This window comes from Epinephelus lanceolatus, chromosome 5, assembly GCF_041903045.1.
Source record: "Epinephelus lanceolatus isolate andai-2023 chromosome 5, ASM4190304v1, whole genome shotgun sequence".
Classification (NCBI taxonomy): Eukaryota; Metazoa; Chordata; class Actinopteri; order Perciformes; family Serranidae; genus Epinephelus; species Epinephelus lanceolatus.
The window spans coordinates 44,651,394-44,669,270 of record NC_135738.1 but is presented as its reverse complement, the minus strand read 5'-3'; the positions used below and the strand labels follow the sequence as shown (position 1 = coordinate 44,669,270).

Below are 17,877 nucleotides of genomic sequence, written 5' to 3'. Positions count from 1 at the left end.
GGGAAGAAGTTTGACTTCAGTCATTCATATTTGTTATACCCTGGTTAGATGCCAAACTGCATTTGATAGTACTTTCAGCTATTTAACCCTGTGTAATGATTATAAATAATGCATCTAATCCAAATTAATCTAAACATGGAGTCTAGGTTATTGCGATAACTAAGGTTCTATCGCTGGTTTGCTGTAAGCTTACATTATGAAATAAATGTAATAAGAATATCATCATCACCATCATCATAAATAAAATCAAAATGTTACATTGTTGCATTATAGATATGGAACTATATAAAACTGTATTTATCCTGAGGGAAATCACTGTGCAGCAGTTGCAATACTAAGTTAGAGGAGTGCAGATACAAAGCGTGCAATATTCAAGGACTAAATCACAAAGTATAGAAAGCGGTGTATAGCAAATATAAAACTAAATATAAACTAGTTAATAGTAAGGTAGATGATATAAAACTGGCTAACAGTAAGGTCGATAATAAACCTAAGGTACAAAATATGAAACTAGCTAACAGGTAGATAATATAAAAATAACTACCATAAAGGTGCAAAAATATAAAACTAGCTTACAGTAAGGTGCAAAATAAAAAAAAATCAGGGAGATAGATAATATAAACCTAAGGTATATATATATTTGCAGTTGCTTTTCAGACGGGGCAAAAGGTGAAAATCATCTCAGGATACTGTATGTCTACTATCACTAACCTTCAGTAAATTGGGCGTTACTCAGCGAGCCAAGGGCGTGCTCGTACTGTGCCAGTACGTTCGATTTGTCATGCCAAGCAAACGTGCGAGCGGGGTTAATGTTTGACAGTGACCGATTTTCACCAAATTTGATTATATAACTCATGACATGAACCGACATTTATTCTTACTTCTTCTGTGACCATACGCGTTTAACTAAACATCTACAGTTGATAAAACTGTACAAACTCCGCTCTTCCGGGCCACATAATATGTAGTCTTCGATTAAATGACGCAATGAAGTGGCACGCTCTGTAGCCAATAAAACCGCAAGGCCTGGTTTGAGCGACGGGTCTACAACCAATAGTTTTGCGGTGACAGAGTGAGTGACAAATGCCGTAGCTGTAGTGGGGGAAGGGGTCGCTGAAGTTGACGGAACCGCCATCTTGAAAAGTGCCCTCCGATGATCTACCTTTTCGCGCCTGTCAGAATCAGTTTTAAACGCTTTATTTTCCTTACCGGAATTTCGTGTTTTCTCAGTGTTTGTTTTGTTAAGGCCTGGGGCTAATGGCAAGATAAGCTACATGCTGGAGACTCGCCGTTTGCCGTTGTCTATTGGTAGGTACACTTGTCAGCCCATGCACTTGGTTGGTGCCGAAGAGCCGATTAGCCAGCAGTCTTTAGATAGCCGGCTAACGTTAGCTGGCTAGCAAGAAGCATACTTGGCCATCTTAACACTGTGCTGTCAGACACTCTTGGTGAACCTCTAACGTTAGCTAGGACTGTGGTAACGTTAACGTTGCATGTGAGTGTTACTAGGTACCAGTAAGCCATATCGTCATGTAGCTCACCAACTTAGAAGCTAAATAACGTACGTCTCAGAGCTCACCGATACCGATTGAAACGACGTAGTCCTAAACGATAGTTTGATGCTGATTTTAGGTGTTCAGATTAGCTAACAATGGCTAACGATGGCTAGTGACGTTAGCCAGTTTGCCTGAGCCGGTGCGTTTCTGTTAGCGGTAGTCTGTTTTGGGCCCTGGTATGTAAATGATCTGACGTTACTGCAAACGTAGTATTTCAACTGCAAAAACGCAAATAATGTTAGTCAATGGTAACTTATTTTGGCAAGGTAATAGTAAGAATGATCAGATTTTGTTTCCCTGACGTTTCAAACCACTTTCAGTCGAAATTAAAGCTATTACTGACGTTCGGTGTAATTAACTGTAAAAGGGCCATCATGTTTATTGTTTCAGGAACGCTGACTTTCCGTGCGATAGGTGGACTAACTAACTTAGTAACTTATCGTCAGAATGGGCGGTTATTAACGTTATTGCATTTTGAGACAACGCTGCGTCTTCAACTGGTTCAGTCCGTTGGTTCGGCATTAGAAACTGTAAATTACTGGACCGTATAATTCTCAGAGTAGGCATTAGCAGCTCTGTTCATTTAAGTAAGAAAACGCTGTAGTCTTTTAATTTGGCCGTGCGCATACAACATAAGTTGAAAACCTAACAGTGAAATGTATTTAGACTGACAGTAATGCTAGCTGGTTATGTTTAGATCGATTTTGTTGGGGTCTCGTGACAGTGACCGGTGGACTGTGGCATCCAATCAGGCACGATGTTATTATAGCTGTAGCTGTGTTATAAAGTATTTTATGGCTTTTGGCCTTTGGTATATGTTTCACTGTTATTTTGTTGCATTGTAGAGGGACGCATTTTGTTCACTGATTGAGTGTCGAGACTCTTTTTAATGGATGTATTTTATAGTTGCAACACCTATGCTAGTGGTGGACAGCTGTTGCTAAGGTAATTCACATAGAGAGAAAACCACAACCAAAATCAAAAGAACATGAATGCACTTTGTATGATCGTGACTTGCCACATTGTGGTATTATAAGTAGTTTTGAGCTCACAGTGGTCATGTGTATTTGTCATATGTATCAAACGTGATCATTGCAGTCTCTCAGTACCATTTCATTCTTCTTCAATATAAGTAGGCACAAGGATTATGCACCAGCGCACGCTTTACCCTCTCTACCTGTATGCTTTCCAAAGTAAATCACTGTGTTCACATGTACACAGGAAAACAAGTTGTCTGGGAAATCTGTTTGAGGCAGAAAACATGAGAATAGGTGTACACACATAGTAATAACCTGGTTAGTGTAAAACTAGTTTCCCTGCAGCTGGCCAGCAATCAGACTTCTCAGAGTACTCACCACCTAATTTTAAAATTAAAACTGGAATATTTGATATAAAAAGCTGCACACTGAGTACATTTATATTTTTAATTTAGTGGTGCATTTGGACTGGTGGCACACTGAAAGATCAGGCAGTGAGTAGACCACACAATTTTCCTTACAGAGTGAATGTGTCTGACATTTACAAATGCTGTTCAGCTGTATAAATGGTTTAGACCTTGTGTATCTCAGTTGTAGTCTGAGTTAGGGTTATAATCATTTGGAAAAACCTATGAATAATGATCTCTCTTTATATCTTACAGCATAACATTCCCTGTACTGTCTCATATACATGTATTCTTGTAAAAGATCCTATAAGAAACCCAACTAAGCACTAAGCATATGCATGGCCAAGAAATGAGGTTTCTCCAGTAGAAATCAAACTGTGTTAATTGTGATTCATGTAATCCTTTAGTCTAATTAAGGAATCCGTACTTAGTGTAAAGTATTGTCTGGCTATTTAGTCTGTTTGTATTGTGTACACTGTGGCACTGAAGGAATTAAATTTATTTTCCTTGTATACTTGTATATGGAGAAAATGACAGCACATTAGAAAATCTTAAATAGCTCTGTATTATGTAAGCAAGCCTGCATCACAACTTTTTTATTGGTGTCCTGTATGTATTGTGTGGTACAGTGTATTAAAATTAACTAATTAGGGTCCTACAGTATTTTATATTACACCTAATTAGAAGAGAGAGTACATTTGGATCTGTTTTAAATCATACAGCTTGTAATCTTACCTAGCAGTGGCAAGCTGCTGTGCAAACAAGCAAAGGGTGAACAGTCAGTTTTGCCTCATACAGCTAAAATACTTGTACTTATCTGTGGGAAACTCATGATTCGGTTCGACTGCGATTCTTTGGTGTCTGATTTGATTCAAAATCAGTTCTTAATGGGATGAATAGAAAAGGGGGCACAATTTTCAGTCTGTTGCTCTAGGAGGCTTTACCATGCACCAAACCATTCACTGGTGTCATCATTCTACTGAAATACAAAATGAAACATAACTGGCAAGTAAGATAAATGGTCAGCAGCCTTCTTATTTTAAAAAAGTTATCTGCATTAATTAATGAATGAATTAATTTGAAAGCTTCTCACATTCTCCTGCCTGTACGATAATAACAAAATGAGGGGCAGGCTATTAACGCTTTGTCTCCAGTAGTGGAGAACAGCCTCTCTGCTGCATTGTTAACTCCTGGGAAAGCCAAGACTAGACTTATTTTCTTCACCACAGTGTTGTTTGAAGTTGTTAAATGCTACAGCGTGTGTTGATCAGCCAGTTTTGTTTGTTGATGTTACTGCTGATCTCTGCTCAGCTTTGTTAACGTTAGTCTCTGGATGATGGCATAGGAAGTATTCACAATTTAATTCACATTCTTCTTGCAAATGTAATAATTTAGACATTAAATTAAAACATGCTTACAACTGCTGCCTTTTCTGAAGATGCTGCACTGCCCTTGTGGTTGAGTTCTGCCTTTTTTTTTTATTCTGTTAACATTACGTTATTGACTAATATTTAGATTTTTTTTTTAATTTTTTTTTTATTTCTGAATCGATGCTGAATCTTCCACAACAACATTGTGGTGCATCTAAGACTTGTTTTTTTTTGTTGTTGTTTTTTTACCACCCATTCCTCATGCACCTAGGTTATTTGTATTCAGACATCCCTTAAGTATAAAGTAACAGTCAAACTAAGGAAAACAAGTGGTCAGCATTAGTGGTTTGTGTATATATAAGTTTAAGCAAAAGGCTTTATTGTTATTTGCCCAGGTACAGGGGCTGTACTATAGACTGAGAATAGGGCTGCTCGATTATGGCAAAAAACATAAACATGATTAATTTGGTTAATACTGATTATTTAACCCAGTACTCACTGACATAAGGAAATCTTTGAACTTTAAAAAAAGCTTGTCTTTCTAACAGTAGATTGACTTGAACTTCAGATAAAACTAACTCTGGTGGCTTGGTGGCCATAATTCTTACTGTAGCAGTTAAGGGACTCTTATACTACCATATTTTCAGTAAAAAAAAAAAACAGATGTTGGTAATGTTAAGTTATTCGCCATCATGAGACTCTGACCTGTTGATTATTCCTGAACTGCAGCTTGCACTTGCTTATACAGAGCAGGTACAACACACTGACTAAAATGCAGATCTAAATTGTAGCAAGGCTCAAGTACCTTAACCAAATGCTTCTATTTGGTATTCTCCAGGACGTGCAGTAGCCTATATAAGAGTGTGGTGGGATATCCACAGTGATTAATACTCTGTAGCAGTAGTTATTACTTGGCACAATCCAAATCTGCAGTGGCAGGCTGCCTGAACACAGTTGTGGAGAGAAGGACTGGCCTTCCAGTCTGTGTCTGTCTTGTTCAGCTAATCGACCTTCTAGGGTTTTGCCTTCTTAAATCTAATGTTAACAGCCATTCTGAGAGCTCCACCTTGTAACATAATGATGGTCCATTGGGCTGCACCTGCAGTGGTTGCGGCAGCAGCAAGTAATTTTGAAAAATAAAGTCACTAGAGGGTCTGAGAAGTCACTAAGTCCAGTAAGAAAGTCAGCAAATTGGCAACACTGAGCGCACTGCTGTAAAGGAAAGAGGGATGCTCGTTTAATATATAACAGAAAACAAAACAAAAGCAGTGAAACTGAATGTGGAACAATAATCATTTTATCACAATTATCTTGTTTTCGTTTTTGTTGGAAGCCAAAATTGCAATTGAAAATGAAATTTGATTAATTGCCAACCCTCACTGAGAATAGTTTTATCAAGGTTGTTTTAGTACTTACTTACCACCAGCAGAGGTTTAAAGATGTTGCTTGTAATACTCACAGAAAGCTTTTTACAGTTCTGAAAAGTTCTCACAGCAGCAACTACTATCTCTTCTGTTGCAGCAACAGTCACCAGATAAAACATAAATACAGTTTTGCAGCACCTTGCTGGATGATGTTGCTTTGCTATACAGCAAAAGTTCAACTTTTTGTAAGGCAAAGCTGGGTTCTTTTGCCAGGCACCCATTCTGTGTCAAGGGCCATGTTCTATTCAAATTAATGAGAGAGCTGTGTTTTTACATGCAGTGCTCAAGTTGGCTTGAATGCAGCTTTAAGAAGGAATTTTCATGCTTTCCACTGATGCTTTCCAGTGCCATTATTTAATTGGCCATAAAGGGTTATTGTTAGGGTTTGGTATGATTCACATTCAAACTGACACTGGTTCCGGTACCTGGAATTTGGCATTGGTACCCAACTGTACCTTTTTTTGGTATTGTACTTTGTTGCTACCAGGCTGCAGCCCGCTTTGTGGCAGTCCCGCCACTTGTTCAAACCCAGCATTCTTACACAAATGCGCTCTCAGATACCAACATTCAGCACCAATGGATTTAATGTGGATCAGTATTCAGCAGTACCAATGTTATTTGCTCGGTACCCTTAATTCAAATAAACACAAGAAATTTGTGCTCTAGCTAAAGGATCAGCACTCAGTGAATAACCTCCTAAGTCCTATGATAAGCTATTATGGCAAGGCTTAACTATACAGACCAATGAGCAGTGATAACTAACACGTCTTTGGGGTCATCAGGTGGGAACCTCCTTTCACCAGTGTTTCGTCTAGTAGGTCCCACGACACCTCCAGGAGGCTAGACAGTGATCTCTGGCGTCCCAGAGACACTCCCCTAATGCCAGGTCTCATTGCTCCCCACACCAACCCAATAACCTCCTTTACCTTACATTACACATGGTTTTTTCAGCCCAAACAGCATTGTTTACTTACACTAAAAAGTACAGCATTCCGTACCTAACCCTCATTGTTGTATGTTGTAACAGTAACGGAAGTCTAGTGTACTTGCATGCAAATGTGCTACATCTCTGAATGTGATGTTTATGAGGAATACTGGGCATTGTAGAACAGTATAACCAAAAAATGCATGTACATGGGAATGTGAATAATCTGTGCCATTTTTATTATTAAGTAGTAATCAAAATTGCTACACTATCTACATGAAAAGCTGTAGAGTCTTGCTTTAATAACGTGTCTCCATCTGTTCAGGTGCCTCAGGTGTGTGCTGTTGAACTGCTGTATGTGTGCTGTTGGTCAGTCTGTCCATCACCACTGTCTGCCTGCTTGTCTGTCCATCCGGCTAGCCTGGAATGGGCCACAACTCCCAAAGACTAAAACACACCTCTTTTTAGCCTGAGCTCCACCATCTGGACTCTAACATACTCACAGGTAGGCAGAAGAAAGAGCTGTCAAATAATCCCTCAGCTAATAGTTACAGTCGTCTGTTCTGATGTGGTTACCTCTGATGGAAGACCTTATTTTGTATTGATTTTAATGACATGCTCTTGCTGACGTTTGCCCAATTCTCTTAGAGCCAACATGTTTTGGAAATTTGACCTCCACACCACATCCCACATTGACACGCTGTTAGAGAAGGAGGATGTGACGCTGACAGAGGTGATGGATGAGGACGACGTCCTGCAGGAGTGCAAGGCCCAGAACCACAAGCTGGTCGACTTCCTGCTGAAACCACAGTGCATGGAAGACCTGGTCACCTTCATCACACAGGAACCCAGTACTGATGTTGAGGAGAAGGTTAAATACAAGTAAGAGAAAATGGTGCAAAGGATAAGGGAGCTCGAAATGGGGGACTTTCTTTGCTTCTATTCAGGAGAGATTTGCAGTTTGACAAACACTTATGTAGACACCTCTCTGAGTCCTGAGTCTTAACCTATAACCTGTTTCAATGGGCTATTTGAATGGTGCTGTGAAAATCCAGTTTTTTTTATTATGCACTGCAATGATTGATCATTAATCCTGTTGGTACATGTGAAATTTTACTTGACACTTTTTTAATTTATTTTTTAGATACCTTAATCTTATTTTTTTGATGGTTTATTTCTAGCATCTCCTTTATGCTCAGCCCAAATGTGGGACTGAGAAACAGAGAAAAGAGCAAAGCAGTCATAAGCAAATGAAACTGAAAATAACAGAACCATATCTTGCCACATGTTTTTGTCCGCAGTTCTTTTATCCATCCAAAAACAAGCTTAAACTCCAACTTTGTGTCACCTTCATTTGTTTCAAAATAAAGTTTGAAGAAGAATTTAGTTTACAATAGGGCTGTAACGGTATGTGTTCTTGCCAAAATGTAGCGGTTTTGGGGTTAAGCTTTGGTGCACGCGTCAGCAGGCAGAATACAAGGTATGTAGATTGATGCATGTAATGCAGAGCCAAAGATCACAACTGCAATTTGTGCCCAAAACTTATAGCACTGTGCCATTAGGAATGTGTGGTGCTCATGGGTTACCTTTAAGTAAAGTGTTAGTTCAGTGTTTGTACAGTGCAATGCAGAAAATGTTTGAAATGTTCCTTTTCTTTTAAAAATGAAAATAGTTTACCAAAGTTGCCACTGGGCAAAAATGCTGCCTCAGCAACAACATTGAGTCTGTCTTTGACACTTGCAGTACTGTCTGTTCAAAATAAATGAAAAGATTTGTATACTTATCTATACTTACCAGCTTTTCTTCTCTTACAGGTATCCCAACATATCATGTGAGCTGCTAACATCAGATGTGGGCCAGATCAATGACAGACTGGGAGAAGATGAAAAACTGCTGATGAAACTGTATGGCTTCCTCCAGAATGAGCCACCTCTCAACCCACTCCTGGCCAGCTTCTTCTCTAAGGTCCTGTCCATTCTTATAGGACGCAAGCCTGAACAGGTAAGTTAGTGAGAAGAGGGGTTGCGTCGGAGAACGAGATACAAGTTGTTATCTGATATGATTTTTCTAGAAATTATACCAAAATGCAATAATCCACATTAATCAGGTCACATGCTCTTGTGTTGCACCGTGTACTGAAACTAAGGTCCTTTTCAGTAGTCTTTGGTTAAAAATGGTTTAGTTTTAGAACATCTCAACATTCTGTATTTGTTGCAGGTCAGATATATCTCTGGTGTTAGTGATGACAGGATGAAATGTTTAATTTGTCTTAATCTCCACTAGATTACAGTATTGGCAAGGTAGCCAAGTCAAATGCTTATACAGTCTATGGTCAGGAAACATGCAACTGTGCATTCATCCTCATTCATACAGTGTGAGCCTCACCTTTTATTGAGAGAGAGAGAGCAATACCTCTGCTCATTATGTCTGCTACTGACAACAACAGCGAGTTATGTTCAGAAATAAAACTGCCACGCTCTGTCCTGCCTTCCAAAACAAACTGCCAAAGTTGTCTGTTGAACTACTTTGCCTAATGTTACAGAGCTGATGCTGATGGTGAACCCACTGACATAATGAAGCCTGTATACAGAAGGTGCTATAAAACAGTGTTGAGCAAGGGAGGAAATACTTCAGACCTTAGCAAGCACCTCAGTGACAGACACTAATACCTCTCTAAGGAGTACAACACACAACATGTTAGAGAATTCTCTAGCAGGCTAGCCAGCTGGTAGGCTGGTGATGAGCTGCTAGTGCTAAATAGGGTTGTTCCGATGGACCAGGGCGATGGCAGTCAGTCATCATCTACTAAGCCTCTCATCGTGATTTAAAAGCCCCCGCCCCTGTATGTTCATCCATCCACAGCATCTGGGGCGCAATTTTGCAGTGGCACTAATGGCATTCATTTCATGCTTAAACAGTAACAACTCTGATTTATCCATCATACAAACTGAAGGCTGCCAGATGGGTGAAGTGGTACCCTTTTGAATGACCAAGTTTTTCGCCACCATCGTGATTATTTGCCACCTACACTGATCAATATCTGCTCACAGCCATGTGGCTGACTGCCTTTTCCTTTTGAATTCAGTGGAAAATGGATATATCACAAGCTCAGGCAGACAGGTCAAAAAGTGTCAAAACAGTGTCCGCAAACATTGCGTGCAGTGGTCCACCTTGTCCCCTCTGCTTTCTCTCAAACACACACACACACACACACACGGACACACACACACACACACACACACACACACACACACACGTGTGCCGTGGCGCTCAGTCCTTGTGTCTCTGTCCTTGGGTTGCTGGAGTAAAATTTGAAGTAGAAATTGCCTTTTGGTATAATCATGGTTTTCCATTTTGGAACTGTTCATAGAATAATACATGGGCATTGTTCATGGCAGCTCGGTAAAACAAATGTATTAAAATGTGACCCATTAAATGTAGCCAAAGATTAGTGTGTCCTGATGTGTATAAAATTAAAATGAAATAATTACAATTTCATTCTAAATTAATTTTGTACACTATATGGGTTTCATGATTTTGCAACAAACAAAGTGATAAACACTTGTAGACATTCCTTTACTGATCTATCATATACCGAGTATCGAGTCATTATCATTTTAGTTTTAAGAATCATTTGGACATAGAGTGTCATGATACTAAACTTGCTGTTGGCATCAAAGTCAGAATTTTGGTATTGTTGATTTGGTATTAACATGCTCTGAATGTTTCTTTAAGGCTTTTCCAATTTTACCAGAATATGGTAGACCTGTAGGAAACAACGCACTTAATCCTCTGTACTGATTTGAGGGTGTGTATGTTTTGTTTGTCTGTGTTCATAGATAGTGGATTTTCTGCGAAAGCAAGAAGACTTTGTAGACTTGATGATCAAACACATTGGGACATCTGCTATCATGGACCTGCTGCTCAGAATGCTCACCTGCATTGAACCTCAACAGCTTCGTCAGGACGTTCTAAACGTGGGTAGTGGGACAACACTTTGTCAGCTGTGCTATAAATGATATCTTCCATCAGTTCACCTATCACGAAGTGTTTTTACATGTACAAGCCTAGTCGGTGTGTCATTGGGCTGTGCTTCTGATTTTCAAACTAGAAAAACAAAAGTAGCTTTCCACCTTAAAGTGTGTCTAAATCCATTTAAAGGGAGAAGGAGACTCTGCAGATTCCAAAACCATGCTTTAATTTGTATCTACCTACTCGTTCTGGCTGGGTTAGTCAGGTCTCAGTCAGATAAAATCTCAGCAAAAGCTGAGGTTGCATTTTTTAGGGTGGTTTTGCAAGGCTAGCATCATGGTACGATGCCACATGGGTATCTACTCAGTTTGACCATTTGACTGCACATTGACAATATGCATGTGTTGGGTAATTCATTATTAAGTTCTTGTGAGGTGCTTTCTGAAAATGAATTAGTGGGCTGAATTGGCAACATGGATTTGGACAGTAGAGGACAAAACACTTTTTTGATATTGGTCTGTTTGTAAAGCTAATGGAAACTAAAAAATGTGGATCTGTAACTATGAATTTCTTCTTAATTGGTGCACATGCCCGAAAGGCCATAAGAAAAGCAAGAATAAACTCTGTTATGTTCTAAATGTTGTTTAGTACAAAGAATCTTCCCACTTGCTCCATGCAAGCGATGATGAGTTGGTAAATGTATCTTTTACTTCAAATTAGAGGTCTTGTTTACTTGTTTTTCTCCTAATGTTTTGTGCTGTCTTGACCCTCTCTGCTCTCTGTCCTCTTTCAGTGGCTGAATGAGGAGAAGGTGATTCAGAGACTGGTGGACATGGTACAACCTGCTCAAGATGAGGATGTGAGTTTCACACATGTTCCTGTTTCTCCCATCAGTCACCAGGATATTGTAGTCAGCTGCAGGTTCTTGATGATCCCGGGAATGTTGTGTGTTGTTTTGTTGTCATTAACCTTTTGATAACATTAACATGTATCAAAATCATAATAGTTTGAGAATTTTCATGTCCACTTCTTCATTTATACCAAACTACAACAAAGCCCGTAGCAACTGAGCCCTGCAGATAGAGTATATTTTATTTAATTAGACGTTTTTTTAAATCTGCATGAAGATAAGTACCAATGTTTATTTTTTAACTGTTCAGGTATTATAGAACTTTGATTGAATGATTGAATATGCTAAGTTTCTCGTGAGTCAGACTCACAACCACAGATTTATGGTTTGTTGTCTTTTTTTTTTTTTTTGTTTTTGTTTGTTTGGTCCAACTTTGTTGACTCAGAGACACTCCAATGCCTCCCAGTCATTGTGTGAGATCATCAGACTGAGCAGAGACCAGATGTTCCAAGTGCAGGGATCCTCAGAGCCTGACCCACTTCTGGCCACACTTGAAAAGTATGTTTGTGTTTATCTACAATCATCAACTTTTACAGTACTGACTATAAGAGTTCTCTTAATTATAGGGATGTAACCATATATCAAATTTCACATTGTCACGATTTAACAAAAAAGTCTCAATACTGTTTTGGGACTGTGATAAAGTGTACCAGAGTATTACATGTCTTTGTCGACAATATAGCTGCATTCTACTATCTTACCTCCTTGAAAATTTTCAGGGCTTGACATTAACACTTGGTGTCTGTGTTCAAGCAAGAATGCCTCATGCAGACTGCCAATCAAGCAAGTGTAAAATAAATGTGATGTATCATGTATGTAACGTTACCTGAAAATTGACTACATACTGTATTGCTGAAATTAAACTTTTTCAGCTTAGCTGAGTGCGCAAGTCTGTCTCATCACCCAGTGTTGAACCAGACTGATGAAATTTTTTTTTTTACATACTGGACAGTGTAGAAGTTAACTCGTGCGTTGACGGTGTCACATACGACATAACTTTCCTAACATCAAATGTCTCTGGAACACTGCATGTGAGAGATCAACTTTTTTACCCAGAAGCTAACCGTTGTGCTGCTCCGGTACAATTGTATCCTTTCCTGAAGCTTTTTTATCCAGCTTTGAACTATGATGTCTTAATGGAGACTTTGTAAAATAAATCCGGAATGATGAATCCCACTCAGAATGCCCTCTTATTATTTATTATTATTTTGCTAAAGATGTTACTCCAGTCACCCAAAATCGGCAAGGTGCAGGCAAAACGGGCAACAAAATGAATTTAGAACAGTCCCTGCCATGTAATTGTTACCTGTTGTAATTGTATGTTTTGTACATTAATGACTTAAAATAATATCCAAATCCCTATTGATTTTATTTATATTTTTTTTTAAATAAAAGCTTAATGTCAAGCCCGATTGTATTGTTTTTGCTTGAACACAGCAGAGGGCGCACTTGTACTGGTCAAAAAGACAGACTCTCAGAGACGAGCTCAGACCCAACGAGGAAATTTTTTTCAAATTATTTTTCTCAATTTTTTTAATGTCATGATAAATATTACATCCCTGTTTTATGTACTTTATTGAATATTCTAGGGCTGTAGTCAACCAAAGAAAATCTTTGTCGACTAAAGTCGCACATACTCTTCGACTAATCGATTAGTTGTGGGGGAAAAAAAATCTGCACGTTATTTTTACTTCTGCGGTGGTGTGTCTGTGTCACTCTGCAGTTACACCTCCAAAACACTAGTCAGTGGTGGAGGACTGTGTTAAGTGCTGTAAAGTTTAGTTCAAATCAAACTTTGTTTATATAGTTGATTCAAAACACATTAAATATGGCTTAATAGAGACCATTTTAAACACAAGTACGCAAATTGGCTTCACTATAAATCGCAGAACCGACAGACAAACACTTGTCTTTATCTGGACACATTTCCCCCACAATACAACATGCTAACGTTATTAGCACAAGTCTATGGCATTTTACATTGTATAAATTAACCTAGCGTCTAGCGATCTTTTCCTCTTCTCATATAAAACCAGGGACAACGGCAACATGTAACAAAGGTAATGGCACATAGTTTGGCTCCATTACAACTCACAGCATTCACCGACAAAACAACTGTCTTATACTAAACACGTTTTCCAAGCAAATGCAACATGCTAATGTTATTAGCACAAGCCTATGGCCTTTTACATTAGTATACATTAGCCTAGCAACGAGTGGACATTTCCTCTGCTCATATGCAGCCAGGATAAATCCCGAAGTATAAATCCCTGAAGGATAAATGACACACAAGACTTAAAATGCTATTTTAGTGGAGGCTTTACTGTCTTCACAATTCATTGTTTCTTATCTGTGAAATACAAGTAAATACAGCTTACAGAAACAGACAGGAGGTCTGCGTCACCGCAACGCTGAGCGCGAGGGTGGGCATGTTCAACTTTCTGTCAACAATGGGGGTGTTCTGAAAACACCCCCATTTTCACAGGTAACTTAGCCTATCCCCCGCCGCAGGAAATAATGGATTAATCCTGGAAAGCTGTTGATGTAGCACTTTTCTCCTTGTGAAGGTAACACAGCGATTATTCGACCAATGAGAATTTGGTCGGACAAGAGCATAGCGACCAAATAATCGACTAGTCGACCAGGAGACTACAGCCCAAGAATATTCCTTACGTTCTGATTGCTGTACTGTTGATTTCCTTGTAGATCAGTTATTTAGCCTTTGTTTGTTCACTACTTAAGTTCTTTGTTTAGTTTATTTTGTACACTGGGTCATAATACATTTATTCTAACAATGACTGTTGTCATTTTTATCAAGTAGGGTATTGAAAACAAACTGCCCTACAGATTTGTCAAGTGACTGTGAAGCCTGCTTTCCCTTCATCTTCATGTGTGTTCCCTCCCTAGGCAGGAGACAGTGGAGCAGCTGCTGTCTAACATCTTCGACAAGGAGAAGAATGAATCTGCAATTGTCAGTGTTATCCAAATCCTCCTCACATTGTTCGAGACAAGGAGACCAGCGTACGTCCTTTGGCTGCTGCCACTCTTGATATTTTGATTTGACGTTGGATTTATGATAGATCATGGGATTGTTTGAGAATGTAAAATGAGAAAAAACATAATATAAGAATAGCTGAAGTTGAGAAATAAGTTAAAGTTTTGATTTTTGTATGTATATTAGTTATTGAATTCACAGATTTTATAGTAATTTGTAGAAGATCAGTTTGGTTTAATACATTATTACTCTGTATACAATATTGCATTGGCACGTAATTTCTGTAAATGATCAGTATATGCTTTAATATCAGATTCTTGACCCATCATGATTCTGCTAGTCTGTAACTTAGGCACGGTCTAAAAGACTTGATACTACTACACTGCTTGGTGAGCTACTTCATGGGGTTAGGACTTTCTGTGTGTAGGTTTGAGGGTCATATGGAGTGCCCGCCTGGGATGTCCCACCCTTCATTTTCAGTCAACCACAGCATCCTGGAGGCAGTGAGACCCCGACTCAAAGATTTTCACCAGCTGCTACTGGAACCCCCAAAGGTAAAAACCACACAGACAGCTGTAAACACTTTTAAAATAATTGAATGCCTTGTTAATTTAGGTTATAAGGTTACACTCTCCATGGACTGTTCAGTCCCTTTAAGCTGCATTTCCACCAAACACTTTTGGTATAGTATCCGTAGAACCGGTACGTAACCTGCACAGACACTTACCTAAACCCTTGGTCTGTCTGGCGTTTCCACAGTACTCTTAAATTTAGGCGGGGTTGTTACCCAGCAGTTAATAGCTGTGTCACTGCTCCATCCAGCTGTCGCTGTATTTTTTCTTCGTGGACGATGGGCAGGAACATCTGCATCTCGTTGGTGGTCCATGGAAGGGGTCACTTGAAAATTTAAAGATGTATAATTTGCCTAACAACCTAAATGTACAGAGAGTTATAGTGAAAATGTATGCTATGTAGGTCTGTCAACCTTGGCCAAAAAATGTCATTCAAATATTCTTTCCAAAATAGATACACAAGTTCAGATATAATTGAATTTCTGTTAGTTGTTTTATGAACATGTGTTAAAATTTTGACATCGAGAATTATGTCCATGTTACAGTACACACAAACCAAAAGTGAATATCAAGGCCTCCATTCATTTTTAGCAGGAAGCAAGCAATCGCCATGCGTGGGAATGAGATAAGTCTGGGAGAGTTTTAATATTCTGTGATTGAGCATGTTGCGAGCAAATAACCAATCAGATAAGAGCAAACAACAGCCCACTTTGTAGCTAGACCTCTTGATCTGCTCTGCTACTCAACAGAGAAACTCACCATGACAGTTTGAAGTGAACCATTTGATCCCTCTCTGCCAGTACAATAATTTGTTTCTCATTGATGTCCCTAATGTTAGACAGTTGCTAAAGTAGCAAACACTATTAGCTGTTGCCACGTTTATGTTGGCTAATAAAATCATAACATAAAACATAGCCCAGTAAAAACCCACACCATCAAGGTATAGGCTTAATGTTACATTGATTGATATCCCAAGAATGTGGTTTGTCACTGTTTCTTCCCTGGGACCATCACCTAATATATGCCATGTTCCTTGTTGTCTCTACGTCTCCGCTGAACTTTGCTTTAATAGATAGGTAATGGGACCAGCAGCGGAGCCTTTGTTGCTGCCAGCTGTGCTTTTCAATGACCAATGACCAATAACCAATAAGAGACTACTAAACTGTGGCCATGTCTCCGGATGTTAGTTTTATAATCCTCTGGCTTTTGCTGCATAACGTAGAAATAGTAAGTTTATTGCATTTGGGGAGATTTTATGTCACAGCAGAACTAATCATTTAGCAGCAATGCTGCCTCACTTTTGAATGCATGTAGGGGAAACACTGGTATAAATGTATCCCAGTCAGCTGTGTATATATTGAGCAGTGTTTGTTCTCCACCAACAGAAGAATGTGATGAAGACAACGTGGGGGGTGCTGGACCCTCCTGTGGGCAACACCAGGCTCAATGTTGTCAGACTGGTGGCCAGTCTGTTGCAGAGCAACACACACAGCATCAACACAGAACTTATTAACCTCAACACACTGGGAGTCATTCTCGTGAGTACTATCTTTTTTTGGTGTTGTTTGGGGACATTTTGACAAATTGTGTTTTTTTCCACTTTATTGCTGCCCTATTACAAGCCAACAGTAAATCCTAATAGCTGAGTCTGACATATTATAACTTAAACAAAACTGACAAGTTATAAGAGTTTGATCCTAGATTGTGTGTTAATGGTTAAATGCTCAGTAGTATTTTTCTCTAGTTCATGTTTTGTCTTTTTCATGTAAAAGTTTTAGCCCAGTAAAAAAAAGGCAGTTGCATATGAGAGAAAACTTCCCATTATTAAACACTAAAATGAACAATTCAATTAAAACACATAAATGAGCACGAGCAAATACATTAGATGATGATCAGTTATTAATGAAATGTGTAGAAAAGTGGATGGACAAGATAGGGACACTACATAAAAGGTCCAATTTCAAAATCTTGGTTTAGTCACAAAGGAGATTCAGTGCTCAGTTTGAGCAGTAGTCTCTCTATATATGGCATAGGTTTTGCCTTTGGAGAAGCTTTTTTTCATAATCTCTGTCTCTTCAGGTAATAGCTGCATATCTTAGATGACTGTGTAAACCTGCCCTTATAGAGTGATTTATCTGGCCTCAGGTTCTGAGAAAAATACCCGGATTTGTTGAGCTCCAGTGCTAACAAATCTTTAATCATTTGTCCTCACTCTTTTTGAAACATTTCATATATTATGCTGTTAATTTCATTTCGGGCTGTAGCTACAGGTGATCAACATCAGTTCGGCAGTCATTAAAAACGGTTGTGTTTCTGCCTTCTCAGCTGACAAATGATGACGAGACATTTTTGAGTGTGAGTTAACCTAACAAGATTCTTTAAGGTATTCAAAGAGATTGGAATTTGACTAATGGATTCTATAGTGGATTTGAAATTGATAATTCATTTTCAGTAGTAGTCAGTGTGATGGAACTCTGGACTCATCTGAATGTAAAAACAAAAATGAACTTTAAGTTAATATTTTACTTTCACCTGCTGTATTATATGTAGTTCTGCATGCACTTAGTTTTATAGAGCAGTTATAATTGACATTTTCAGTTTGTATTGCTTGTGGTTTCCATTGGACAGGGGTATGGATAATGATGTTTAACTGAAGATTGGTTTACGGTGGTTGATTAACATGGCTACGTTTGTCACTGTGACCACACACATATCAGGAAAAAATTAGCTGTGTAAAATGTCACTTTTTTTTTTTTTTTTTTTTTTTGT

General features: G+C 38.8%; 1 protein-coding gene across 7 annotated transcripts in view; it reads left to right on the top strand.

Moving 5' to 3' along the window:
* The first annotated feature begins 1,124 nt into the window (after positions 1 to 1,124).
* ppp6r3 (protein phosphatase 6, regulatory subunit 3) overlaps positions 1,125 to 17,877 on the top strand; it is a 39,710-nt gene continuing 22,957 nt past the window's right edge. For 6 of the 7 annotated variants that reach the window (XM_033635844.2, XM_078168265.1, XM_033635843.2 and 3 more), the window contains exons 1-10: positions 1,125 to 1,308; positions 6,985 to 7,164; positions 7,308 to 7,541; positions 8,474 to 8,660; positions 10,499 to 10,636; positions 11,425 to 11,490; positions 11,927 to 12,039; positions 14,449 to 14,562; positions 14,964 to 15,090; positions 16,494 to 16,646. In XM_033635844.2, coding sequence (XP_033491735.1) covers positions 7,315 to 7,541; positions 8,474 to 8,660; positions 10,499 to 10,636; positions 11,425 to 11,490; positions 11,927 to 12,039; positions 14,449 to 14,562; positions 14,964 to 15,090; positions 16,494 to 16,646 — 1,125 coding nt within the window. In that variant the 5' untranslated portion in view covers positions 1,125 to 1,308; positions 6,985 to 7,164; positions 7,308 to 7,314. The remainder of the gene's footprint in view (positions 1,309 to 6,984; positions 7,165 to 7,307; positions 7,542 to 8,473; positions 8,661 to 10,498; positions 10,637 to 11,424; positions 11,491 to 11,926; positions 12,040 to 14,448; positions 14,563 to 14,963; positions 15,091 to 16,493; positions 16,647 to 17,877) is intronic. The other variant, XM_033635839.2, reaches the window with a different exon arrangement.